This window comes from Amphiura filiformis, chromosome 15 (genome assembly GCF_039555335.1).
Source record: "Amphiura filiformis chromosome 15, Afil_fr2py, whole genome shotgun sequence".
Lineage (NCBI taxonomy): Eukaryota > Metazoa > Echinodermata > Ophiuroidea > Amphilepidida > Amphiuridae > Amphiura > Amphiura filiformis.
This window is the reverse complement of record NC_092642.1, coordinates 46,452,039-46,465,626: the sequence shown is the minus strand read 5'-3', so window position 1 is coordinate 46,465,626 and position 13,588 is coordinate 46,452,039. Positions and strand designations below refer to the sequence as shown.

The window sequence follows — 13,588 nt, the reverse complement described above, 5'->3', positions numbered from 1 at the left end:
TCACTGCTATTTCACTATGTAAACACAGACTCTAATGTAAACTATCTAGGGTTCTGGAGAATCTGAGATTGTGGATACGTTAAATGCCCTGTGCGGAATTGGACTAATCATGCAAAATTATCGGTAATGCTTTGAGTTTTGAAGAAACAATATTTTAATTCATCAAAAGAAAATCAAATTTTGATTTATCACTTTATTATCATTAAAATGATTGATATGTAAGGTTTTATCAGTGAGGTTAGCAAAGATGACAGAAAAGCAGGATTCAATACAACAATGAAAATACTCTGGTGGCTTCTCGTCCATGCTTCACAATAATTTACTTTACAATGCATAATATGAACTGTATTTAAAGCATGGTATATTGCAAAATCTGCCTTTTTCAGAGTCCAAATACACAGGAAATATTGTGATGTGCTGATTAACACAGATGATGGTGGATGCGATATCGCTAATACTCTGGTGGCTTCTCGTCCATGCTTCACAATAATTTACTTTACAATGCATAATATGAACTGTATTTAAAGCATGGTATATTGCAAAATCTGCCTTTTTCAGAGTCCAAATACACAGGAAATATTGTGATGTGCTGATTAACACAGATGATGGTGGATGCGATATCGCTATTTTTGACGCCGCCATTGGATTAACACATAATCATGAAATCTTCACAAACAATTCTAAATTTGTTATGTGGTGTCAAAGCAAAATTATCTTACTCTAAAACCGTTGGGGTTCTGCAAAGTACCCCACTGCAAGTATGTTAATTGTCCATTTATAATCGCTAACCGTGTATTGTGAATGGGGCTGTCAGCCCTGTATCTTCACCAGCCTCGTACGTCCGTGTTGCGTGTCCTATGCCGCCTGGATTAACACAACATATCATGGCCCCCAATCAAGGATTCTCATGAACCCTATAGGCTATTCCAGTTGAAATACTTACATCCCTATGGCAGACCTTAATCACCCACACAGGGGGTGTAGATTTCAAATGGAATCACCCATCCAGGTAACCCAATTTGAAATTCACACCCCCTGCATGGAAGATCAACTAACCGAACCCATGTTTTTTTTGCTATCAGAAGGGAAAGAAGAAAAGAAATAGGAGAGAAGATGAACAAAGAAGTCACTTGGTACCCCCAGGATCTGAAGAAGATCGCTGACCGGTAGCCACGGAGGTTTCGCTGGCCCAGCCAGCGATTCCATGGATATATGATTTAGGCTGATTTCGCCATGGCATCACATGGAAAGTATGCATGCGCAGTGGCTTTCCTAGTGAGATTTAGTAAGTTTTAGTGTGGTTAGGGTTAAAGTCACGTCTTCCATAGGGTGTACAAAATTTCAACTGAAATAACCCAAAGTACCTAAGTCTTCATTTTTACTGCAATATCATTTAAACAAAACAACACATACATGTACAATATACTCATATACATGTATATATAAATTAAAACATGGTTGTCAAGCAATTATGAAATGATCAATAATGATACAAAAAAATATACAAGTTCACACAAATATAAATTCCACATTTCTGTCCTGATAACTGCCAATTAATTAATTAATTAAACAGTTACCAGACACTCTATTGTACAGCACACAAAAATTAAACACAGCAAATAACATTGAAAACATAATACTACGACAGTGATCATTTTGTAAACTTAAGTTATTGACTTTGTAATGGACTTTCTGGTACTGTTTTCAATATAGTTCCAATGTCATATTTTGCAAATATCGAATTCCACCTGTAACTTGCGTTCTTCTGGACCACAATGCTTTTATAAAAATATAAAGGTTGTAAGCCGTTGACTTCAACGGTAAAGATTTGCAACTAATGGAATTCCAATATAGCATTATGCTCCAAGACCACATATTTGTGGTCATGGATCACATTTTGTGGATGGAATCAGATATTTACATTATATTTCGTCTCAGCTTTCATCGTGGCTCTCCTTACTCTCATTTGGTATGTTGGCATCTTTTTGGTCCTTGTCAAGAAAAGTTGAATGATGTAGTAATTGTAGCGAGGAATGGATCTACAACAAGAAAAACAAAAACTAAATTTTAAACTTTATAAAAAAAATGAAATTTTAAAATTTGTTAAAGAAAAATCAACTTTTAAAATTTGTTAAAGAAAAATCAACTTTTAAAATTTGTGAAGAGATTCATCAAGTTTGTAGATAATTACATTTTGGAAATTTCATGTTACAAAACCAAAAAGTTAAATGTTGTACGTCACGGACGAAGTTCCTCGAAAGTGCTCCCATTAAGCGAAATAAACAAGACTACTTTAAAATTATTCTCAATACTTTTCATTCTCTAAATATCATATCAACCAATATACTCACTCTAGAAAGGGATTCTAACTGGGAACTTAAGGCATCTTGTATTTGAGCAACTTTCTGTTTATGATTCACCTGCTTCGACCAGAAACCACCTTCAAAGCTGAAATGAGAACAACAAGTGCGAATTACAATAAGAACAAGTGGTGCAGTGGTGTGAGAATCAACTCATAATTGCAAGGTAGCTTGAGGTCATGGGTTTGAATCCCTGCAGCATCAAGGCAGGGCAAGGCTCTTCACCCTTATTGTCTCTCCCCATCAGGTGTACAAGTAGGTACCAGCTTTATGCCGGGAAGATAACAGACTCACTGTGTAGGAAATAGAGATCTCCCCACAGCAACATTACAAGGAAGAGATGAGCATTCCGCCCTGTGAACACAGGCAACGAAAAAAAAAGTCCTCTTCTATGGGCAGACGGGCCTTTCCAGTAGGGTCGGATGGTCGGGCATTTTTTAAATTTTTTTTATCGGGGCTAAAATTACCCTAAAATTTCACCAAAATCTGACAAATATGAAAAAAAAAAAAAAAAAAAGAAGATTTTTTGCAAACATTTTTTCTATAATTATTCAGCAAAAATTAATACATTTCATTTGGCCCCAAAACGGCTGATTTTCTCAAATTCTGGGTTGGTTGGACCTGTAGGACAGGCTTTTTTTTTGTTGCCATCGCCTTACCTTATAATACAACTCATCTGATTTGCTTTTAACTTTATATTATTTGGAACTCAATAACAATGGTATATTGCGGATAATATTCGGAAAGGTCAAGATGGGATCAAGTGGGGGAAATAATCTTCTCCTCTGGCAGGCTATGTGATGTTATTGATATTGGAACATACCTTTCTGGTGTTGGAGTATTAATATCTCCCAGGTGGCATCTTGCTGCATCTGTGGCTCAAGTTTGGGTTAGGGCTAGATTTTAGATGTTTTGGAAAGCTTAGCATATTAAAACCTACCTTTCTGGTGTTGGTGAATTAATATCTCCCAGGTGGCATCTTGTTGCATATATGGCCCATGTTTGGGTTAGGGTTAGGGCTAGATTTTAGATGTTTTGGAAAGCTTAGCATATTAAAACCTACCTTTCTGGTGTTGGTGAATTAATATCTCCCAGGTGGCATCTTGCTGCATCTGTGGCCCATGTTTGGGTTAGGGCTAGATTTAAGATGTTTTGGAAAGCTTAGCATATTAAAACCTACCTTTCTGGTGTTGGTGAATTAATATCTCCCAGGTGGCATCTTGCTGCATCTGTGGCCCATGTTTGGGTTAGGGTTAGATTTCAGATGTTTTGGTAAGCTTAGCATATTAAAACCTACCTTTCTGATGTTGGTGTATTAATATCTGCCCAGGTGTCACACGGTTGTATCATTGGTTTAGTTTGGGTTATGGTTAGGTCTAGATTTCAGATGTTTCTGAAAGCTTAGCATAACTCTTTCCCTACACGACCTACCTTTCTGGTGTTGGTGAATTAATATCTCCCAGGTGGCATCTTGCTGCATCTGTGGCCCATGTTTGGGTTAGGGCTAGATTATAGATGTTTTGGAAAGCTTAGCATATTAAAATCTACCTTTCTGGTGTTGGTGCATTAATATCTCCCAGGTGGCATCTTGCTGCATCTGTGGCCCATGTTTGGGTTAGGGCTAGATTTTAGATGTTTTGGAAAGCTTAGCATATTAAAACCTACCTTTCTGATGTTGGTGTATTAATATCTGCCCAGGTGTCACACGGTTGTATCATTGGTTTAGTTTGGGTTATGGTTAGGTCTAGATTTCAGATGTTTCTGAAAGCTTAGCATAAATTATTAAAACCTACCTTTCTGGTGTTGGTGAATTAATATCTGCCCAGGTGGCATCTTGCTGCATCTGTGGCCCATGTTTGGGTTAGAGTGAGATTTTAGATGTTTTGGAAAGCTTAGCATATTAAAACCTACCTTTCTGGTGTCGGTGAATTAATATCTGCCCAGGTGGCGTCTTGATGCATCTGTGGCTCAAGTTTAGAAATACGATATCTGAGTACTAAGGCTGATGTGGTTAGGCAAATTAAGCTGAAATAACAAACAAAAAACAATAAAAGTTTGGTTAACTGCGGGCATATAATTGGGATATTTCAGTTGAAATTAATACACCCCCTATTGAAGTCATGATCTTAATCATCCTCACAGGGAGTGTGAATTTCAAATGGGGCTACTTGAGTGAGTGATCCATTTGAAATTTACACCCCTGTGTGGGAGATTAAGGTTATGTCTTCCACAGGGGGTTTATGGATTTCAACTGGAATAGTCCATTACAACACAGTTGATTGCATGTTTTAAAATAGCACTTGGGTTATTTTTAGGAAATTTCTCTGGCAACTTGCAGTTTAAAAACAAGACATTTCAAGCACGCACTTGGCGCAAAGTATAACGCTTGAAATGCGCAGTGGGCGCACGATCCAGTGACCTAATTTGACTGATCTGTACAACTTGTTTTCACCGGCACCCAGCATGATGTAGCTACGTCCCTGCCAATAATGATCATTTGTACTGAGTAGCCCCCCCCCACACACACACATTAGTGCAGGGGCATGTTTGTACTTACAGTATAATGGTAAGCCCAAGGAAGATCTGAGTATGACTAGCATCTTTGAGAGAACTGAATATCCTTAGAAGAGATTTGAACACACTCATTGCACACACAACTGTATACAGAAAAAAGAACAAATCAATATTCAAATGAGTTGGTATAAGGCAAAAAAAACAACCCCAGAACAAGTTTGTTTCCTGCAGCAAGGCGCATTTCATTTTGATGGCTTATTTTATGCATTAGAATTTTTTTCACTTACAAAGAAAAAAAACCCTGGAAAATCACAAAAAATAATATAAAACACTACTGGAAAAAACATATACACATTACACAAACGAGCGTAGTGAAAAACTACTGGAGAAAACATCACACATGTTTTTAAATACCTTTTTAATCTGCAGGTTGAAAGGTGATCATAAATATTCTTGAATATGAAGAAATATGATTTTTTTGTGGGTGTTGGAGAGACCCACTGTAAGTTCCCATTCAAATTTGCAGTAAAAAGTGTTTGTTCTTTTTCATTTCAAGGCATGGATTAAAAAAAAAAAAAAAAAAAAAAACATTTCGCATTTGACTTCTTAGACCTGCTACAGGATACAAACATGGTTTTTTTTTTGGCCTAATGTGATTATATGAAAAACTTTTCACATGCTCCTAAAGGAGTATTTTGTGGATCTAGCATCCTGTTTTTATGGTACGTTTGAGTTGATATCCATGAAGAATTTTATTCCCAAATTTTCAGTTGATTCTGATTTTGCTTTTGCGAGTTAAACATGATTTTATGTTTGAATGTAAGTTCATACGTGCTGGTGATAAACAATTTCTAAAAGTTTAAACTGACTTTCAGCACAAAAATCCAACTAATCTTGAATTTTTGATGTGTGACACACATCTTCATCAGAAGAAGTCCTAGGATGTTGTGATGGACTTGCCCTTTGGTTGAATTGGTTGACTTGCCCTTTGGACTGGAATTGCCAACCCTCTACAACGCCCTCATTCAACCAAAAGTCGCCAATGGAAGTCCATCACAACATCCTAGGACTTCTGATGACGATGTGTGTCACATCATCAAAAATTCAAGGTTAGTTGGATTTTTGTGCTGAAAGTCAGTTTAAACTTAAAGAAAATGATTTCATGTGTTATACTGCTCCATAGACCAATGTGTTTTTGTTCTGTTAGCAGAACATGACACCAATTTAACAATATTTTTGCAAAGCGAATAAATTTGCAAGAAATATTTTCCACACAAACATTATGTAGCCAGAGGTTTCTGGTGGTATAAAAATCTCATTTTTTTGAGAAAAGAGGGGAATGAGCACCGGCGTGTCCAGGATCTTTTCCTGCCGGGGGCTCAGAGAGGCTTTCAGAGTTATGCGAGGGGCTTAATGGCTAAAATCACCAAAAAACGGCAGATTTTACATGATTTTTAACCAAGTGCGGGGGCTTCGGCACCCTAAGCCCCCCTGGACACGCCACTGATGAGGCTACGGATCACCAAATGCCCCTTTAGAGGGACACTTCATGATCAATGGCTCCACCCCCACAACTTACTCCAAAAATACTGAGATTTTTTAAAATGAATACAGTTCTACATGCCATCAAACAACTGTGTACTATGTTAGATTCTCTCACCTTTGCTCATTTTTGAGCAATTTTCATTGGAATTTAAACTTTCTTCTCTCTCTATTGATGACTTTCTTCTGTAGCTGGCTGCTCTCTTGCGAGGTACACCGTCATCTTGAAAAAAAGGAAGGAAAAAGACACACAAAGTTGAAATTAATGTGGAATTATACATTAACTATACTGTGTCTCGTCTTATTACAGCTGTTGAGAGTTGCTCAGCATGCCTACCATCAATGCATGATACGGAAAAATTCACAGAATTCGGGGTTTGCTCACGGAAATTTGAAAATGCCACAAAATAGTGAAACACTGTGTAAAATGTCTAACTTTTGTGTTGATTGGCAAAAGAAAGCAAAGAAAAGTGATAATTTAGCAGTAATCAACCATTAAACAATCCATTCTAGCATTTATTCTAGGCCTATGATGCAAGATTCTGGCCGATACAGCTATCGGAAGTACACACAAGACAATTGATGATGCTTAATTTTAATGGAGATTTTGAGGGGAGACTACAGTAAAAAGGTACATATAATTATATAAGACAAATTACACTTTTAAAAACATGCTTGTATTCACTTTTCAGTGCTTTATAATGTAAAATGAAAAATCACAGAATCGTCCAATTTGTAACACGGAATTTAAATTTTGTAACACAGAAAAATCGTGGCTTTAGTTTAAGCTCTACGTTACAAATCAACATGTTTCATAAGTGAATTCTATGGTGACTGTAAGGTCATTTGAAGCTTCAAAAACACCTTGGGTGATCCAACACATTTTGTCCTGGATTATAGATATTACAGTGCCTCAAATTACTAAAACATGATAGAACATATCTACAAGTTTGTTCCTGGGCTATTTGAAAAGCACTTGTACGGTAAAAATAATGGCCAAAAGCTAATGAACAAGCCAGCTAGCCTGAAGTACATATATATAGATTCCTCTCATCTGATTGGTTAAAAGTGGAGTCAATAAAATAGCTGTGGCCCCTTTTTTCTATCAAGATGACGTCATAAGCAACTGTGCCCGTGGCATATATTCAACTGTGCCCTATAAATAATTGGATAGTCGCAACCCCAAATACACAGATCACACATATAAATTACGCACCCACTATACGGCCGGCGTTGATTACGAGTGTTGTAAAAGAGACTAGCGGCCACAGTTCACGATAAATTGACATCTTTGCCCTTGCAGACAACGACCTCTCACCGCAGTAATTTGTTTACAATCTGTGGGGAGTTTTTCCTGCCAAATGTCACTTTTTAGACAAATTACTACCACCTGAAGACTCAGCAGTATGTGATGTTTGCAAAGAAATGGTAGGGTTTTAGATATGAAATCGGTAGATATAGTCAGTCCAAATTCTGCACCTTGGTTCTTGCATGCACTGTGCATTTTGTATGGTACATTACAGTTCAAAATTAAGGCTTATGCTTGTAGGCCTTGTCAGTTCAGGAAATCTTTTAACCAATCAAATGACAAGAATCTATATTATTTGGTATATAAAACAATATTGACTGCTTAATATTCGGGTTCGCTTCGGGCATAGTCATGGTTTTGACATCACCTCAGGCCTATCATTTTAAATTGTGCCCAAAATATCAAGCAGTCAGTATTTGTATACTATTTACCTCCACCATTCAAGTCTTCTGGTACTGGCATATCTTCTTCATCCATCCCATTCATAGCTATCATTTCTGTTGAATCCACACTTACTTCACTTTTTTGCTGTAAAGAAGCAAAAAAATAGAGAAAAACATATTCAACCACCAATTGAAGCCTAAAAATATGATTTTGGTCCAATTTTTAATTTGGTAATTCTTTGCCAAATGTTAAAAAATAATATTAGTAACAACTGTCAGGAAAGTTTTCTGGTCATTTTAAGTCTAACTAAACAGGTAAAATGAAAGAAAACTTACTTCCTATCTTAGCTATCTTAGTCGCTTAACTGTGATGTTCAGACCCGTAACCAGGGGGTGGATGCCTCCTCCGCCAATCCCAAAATGTCCCGTGAAAAAAATGTGTTTTTTATGCCTTTTTGGTCAAAAAAGGTCCAAATTTGGGGAAAAAAGTCCACTTTTTCAAAAGCTGCTCCCCCTAGTCCAAAAAGGTCCAAATTTTGGAGAAAAAAAAGTCCACTTTTTCAAAATCAGCCCCCCCAAATATATCCTGGTTATGGGCCTGGTGGTGTTCTATGGGAGTATAATTCATACTTGCTCAGTTCCCCTAAAAGCAGGTAATCCCAATTAGGTGTTAAGTTGGGACATATGTAAACATTACAAATATGCTGAAAAAAATCATGTTTTAAAAAAATTGACTCCATTTACATTATGGCTTTAACATGATTAATGTAGCTGCAATTAACACAATGAATGCAATCTACTGAATCCGTTTTTTATGAGTGATACATCATTCTATATTGCAAATTTTACTTGTTGATGTGAATGTAGTAACTCCTATTAATCATGTTCATGTTAAAAATGATGATGTACAGTCTGACTACATCAATGCATCATTTTCATAGAGTAATCATCATCTATCTCTCTATCTTACATAAAAATAAAGGGGTGTTGATAATGTGCGAGTTGCAAGTTCGAGTTGTGAGATGCGAGTTACGAGCAAATGCCAACTCGCAACTTGCAAATCAACTCGCATCTACCCATGGCAACTCGCAAATACCATTAACTCGCAAATCCCCTTGGCAACTCGCAAATTTCAACTCGCAGATTTCAACTCGAATCTCACGACTCGAACTCGCAAATTACCTTTACCCAAAATAAAGGCACACAACATTATGTGAAATTTGTTAAGCGTATGCAGTGGAACGATCAGCATATGTGTATGTGAGAAAAACATAGAAAGCATAGGAACTTTGATGTGATTGAAATTTGATCTCTATCTTTAATGAACTTATGAAAAATGAGCTATTCCACCTGAAATCCATACACCCCTATGGAAGTCATGACCTTACTCTTTCATACAGGGAATGTTAATTTCAAAATGGGGTTACCTAAATGGGCGACTCCATTTGAAACCTACACCCCCTTTGGGGAGATTAAAATCATGTCTTCCATAGGGGCTGTATGGATATCAACTGGAATGTCCCAATAAAGATGTTGATGATCACTACTTGCTGCTAATTAAGGAATGTGGAAACCTCTACGTGTACATGTGTGTGTGTGTTCGACGAGAAAAGAGTGATAATATAATCATGCAGAGACGATATTACTCTCCATCATCCACGGTTGAAAGCTGCTAATTTATAAACCTTCATCAATCTTCACGCGCCTAATTTATTCTTATAGCCCACTTTCAGTTCCAAATTAACTAACCCCATGAGAACTACCTGCCGATTGGCCAAAAAGAAGTTTTCATTATCAACTAGACCAATCAGCAACATTGTTAGAATAATTTCACCACGCAAAAAAATTGGAGTGAATTATTTGCAAAGCTCCATTCTGATTGGTGATTAACCCTAACACTGGACCCTGCTTTTTGGGATCGGAAGTCAAAGAAGATCCGAAAAAGTCAAGGAGAAGAAGAATTTTTGACTTGGCACCCCTGGATTGAACCTTTGACCCTCGCATGCCAACCACACGATCACGGTCCGGTAGCTACACGGGTTATTGCTGCCCGGCCAGCAATTCCGTGCGCATATGACACTTAGGCTGATTGCGTCATCGCAGACCCTGGGATTCATGCATGCGCATATTTTTTCATCGTAAGATTTTATAAGATTTTTGGGTGTTAGGGTTAAAGTGACGATATCATGTAACTGACCAATCAGAGACAACGTTAAATCGGCAGGTAGTGCTCAGGGGGATAAAGCACCAAAGATCATTTGTTATATTGGGCTACCCCAGCTGAACTCCATACACCCCCTATGGAAAACACAACATTAATCTCCTACACAAGGGGTGTAGATTTCAAATGGAATCACCTATTCAGGTAACCCCATTGGAAATCCACACTCCGTCTGTGGAAGATTAAGATTATGTATTCCATAGGGGACGTATGTATTTCAACTAGAATAGCCCCAATGCAGACTTACAGGTAGGTAGAGATCAAGACATTCGGAGTCTGTGTCTTCTGAGGCAGGGCTACTTGAGTGATCCTGTGTAGGGTGAAATGATGACAATACAATGGTATACAATGAGTGAGTGAGTGATGTAGATCCACAACATGTTCATCTATCAGGCAGAGTTCTTTAACCCCAATACATTTGTACATTCATTGAACGACCTTTGGAAATTTGGGTACAAAAACTCATACTCCACAACTTGATCAATTTTTCACTATGATTGTTTAATTGAGGTTATTGAACTATGCCATTGGGATGAGGCCATTGTGGTCCATAATGACATGGTCAGAGAAGATGTCTTAATACCCTTCCCACAATGCATTTCTCCCATTTCAATATCCTGTTCTGATTTCTAGTGCAACGTGGGTCGAAGTCATAAAAAGTACCTCAATTAACAGAGCACATCCATATCTTGCATTATCGACCCATGTTTAGCCAGTCTATTCACAACATGAAACAAATGGAAGCTGTACAAAGTAATAGGAGTGTCATTTGATGTAATGAGATGATGCTTCATATTGCAAAGGATTCTGGGAAGATGTAAGACATCTTCTCTGGTTCATGGTAGTGAAAGTGAGGTGTTCTAAAGAGACTTCATTTAAAAGAGTCTAGAAAAATACCCCTGTGCAAAATGCTATATGCACAAACTAAATAGATACAGACAATCCGCAAACAGGTTAAGTCCTAGCATTACCCGTTAATGAGGGCCGATCATTCCATGAAGTGTGACAGGCCATAACTGCTACACACATACCACATACTTTTACAGCCTTTCGTGTTAATACAAAGTGAGACAGGCAGCGCTGGCGTGATTGTTCGACGTGCACGATCAACGATCGACCCTCATGAATATGCAAGAATTCACAGCATACAAAGCACTGGGACTTTGGCTATTTGTGGATAATCTGTATCTCTTTAGTTTATGGCTCTGATAAAATGTTTACAACAGTGTAACATGTTACTTCTCTGTTAAGCTTTTATTTATGTTGCTTCTCTGAGAGGCTTTTATTTCCATTGCTACTCTGAGAGGTTTTTCTTTCTGTTGCAATTCTCTGAGAGGTTTTTCTTTCTGTTGCAATTCTCTGAGAGGTTTTTCTTTCTGTTGCTACTCTGAGAGGTTTTTCTTTCTGTTGCAATTCTCTGAGAGGCTTTTCTTTCTTTTGCTTCTCTGAGAGGTTTTTCTTTCTGTTGCAATTCTCTGAGAGGTTTTTCTTTCTGTTGCTTGGCTGAGAGGCTTTTCTTTCTGTTGCTTCTCTGAGGGGCTTTTCTTTCTGTTGCTTCTCTGAGAGGCTTTTCTTTCTTTTGCTTCTCTGAGGGGCTTTTCTTTCTGTTGCTTCTCTGAGAGGCTTTTCTTTCTGTTGCTTCTCTGAGAGGCTTTTATTTCTCTTGCTTCTCTGAGAGGCTTCTCTTTCTATTGCAATTCTCTGAGAGGCTTTTCATTCTATTGCTTCTGTTAGAGGCTTTTATTTCCATTGCTTCTCTGAGAAGCTTTTCTTTCTGTTGCTTCTCCGAGAGACTTTTATTTCTGCTGCTTCTCTGAGAGGCTTTTATTTCTGTTGCTTCTCTGAGAGACTTTTCTTTTTGCTGCTTTTCTGAGAGGCTTTTATTTCTGTTGCTTCTCTGAGGCTTTTATTTCTGTTGCTTCTCTGAGGCTTTTATTTCTGTTGCTTCTCTGAGAGGCTTTTTATTTCTGCTGCTTCTCTGAGAGACTTTTCTTTCTGTTGCTTCTCTGAGAGGCTTTTATTTCTGTTGCTTCTCTGAGAGACTTTTCTTTTTGCTATACTTTTCTGAGAGGCTTTTATTTCTGTTGCTTCTCTGAGGTTTTTCTGTCTGTTGCAATTCTCTGAGAGACTTTTCTTTCTGTTGCTTCTCTGAGAGGCTTTTATTTCTGCTGCTTCTCTGAGAGGCTTTTATTTCTGCTGCTTCTCTGAGAGACTTTTCTTTCTGTTGCTTCTCTGAGAGGCTTTTATTTCTGCTGCTTCTCTGAGAGACTTTTCTTTCTGTTGCTTCTCTGAGAGGCTTTTATTTATGGTAAAAACACAACCTGTTTGACTGAAACATGTGATTGATAATGCCCACAGTGAAATCAGGCTTTTCTAATACTAATCTATATACAAGTCATCAATCAGCTTTATTGAAATGAATGTTTGCGCAAGATGAGCCAATTTTATCTACTTGACAAAAAGCATGGAAATGTATTTTACACTTGAAATGACCTCTGACCTTAAAACAACTTATGACTGGCACCCTGAAATGACCTCTGACCTTAAACAATGCCATGCATCCTGTAAGTATTACTAGGTGTTTATACTAGCTCCATTTAAGGCCCTTTCATGTCACTGATATAGATACATGGCTTCTTTTTTCTGAATCACCATAAGATTTGGTTAGCAATGGCTATGTTTGCTTTGCTGCAGATATCCGACATTTAATCAAGTTGCACATCCATCGAAAAGGGGTATAATCCTTCTTGTCTTCCATGAGCAACCGCATCACATCGGGTATAATCTTCCTTCCAGGAGCAACCACTGTGCATGATTGACGGGCTATTCCATTGCTCGTAATAGGGTACGGTAGTGTATTTTAGCGCGACAATGCTGGATGGTGCACGCATGAGTCCAAATTACAACACCTTCAGGCTGTGATATATCATAATATATCACATCTAGAAATGATTAATCCACATTGAGCTATCCCAGTTTTGATCCATACACCCCCTATGGAAGACATGACCTTAATCTCCTAAACAGGGGGTGTAGATTTCAAATGGAGCCACCCATTCAGGTAACTCCATTTGAAATTCACACTCCCTATGTGGAAGATAAAAGACCATATCTTAATTCCATTGAGGATGTATGGATTTCAAATGAAATAACCCATTTTGGAGCAGACGTCACTGAATAGGTGGTTTCGTTTGAACTTCACACTCCCTGTGTGGAAGATTAAGATCATGTCTTCCAGTGTGGGTGTATAGATTATAAT

General features: G+C 37.8%; 1 protein-coding gene across 4 annotated transcripts in view; it reads right to left on the bottom strand.

Moving 5' to 3' along the window:
• Positions 1–469: 469 nt before the first annotated feature.
• LOC140171728 (uncharacterized) overlaps positions 470–13,588 on the bottom strand; it is a 243,489-nt gene continuing 230,370 nt past the window's right edge. For all 4 annotated transcript variants that reach the window (XM_072195039.1, XM_072195038.1, XM_072195040.1 and 1 more), the window contains 7 exons: positions 10,577–10,639; positions 8,157–8,253; positions 6,535–6,639; positions 4,918–5,017; positions 4,272–4,385; positions 2,352–2,448; positions 470–2,039 (listed from right to left, as the gene is read on the bottom strand). In XM_072195039.1, the coding sequence (XP_072051140.1) occupies positions 1,935–2,039; positions 2,352–2,448; positions 4,272–4,385; positions 4,918–5,017; positions 6,535–6,639; positions 8,157–8,253; positions 10,577–10,639 (681 nt within the window). In that variant the 3' untranslated portion in view covers positions 470–1,934. The remainder of the gene's footprint in view (positions 2,040–2,351; positions 2,449–4,271; positions 4,386–4,917; positions 5,018–6,534; positions 6,640–8,156; positions 8,254–10,576; positions 10,640–13,588) is intronic.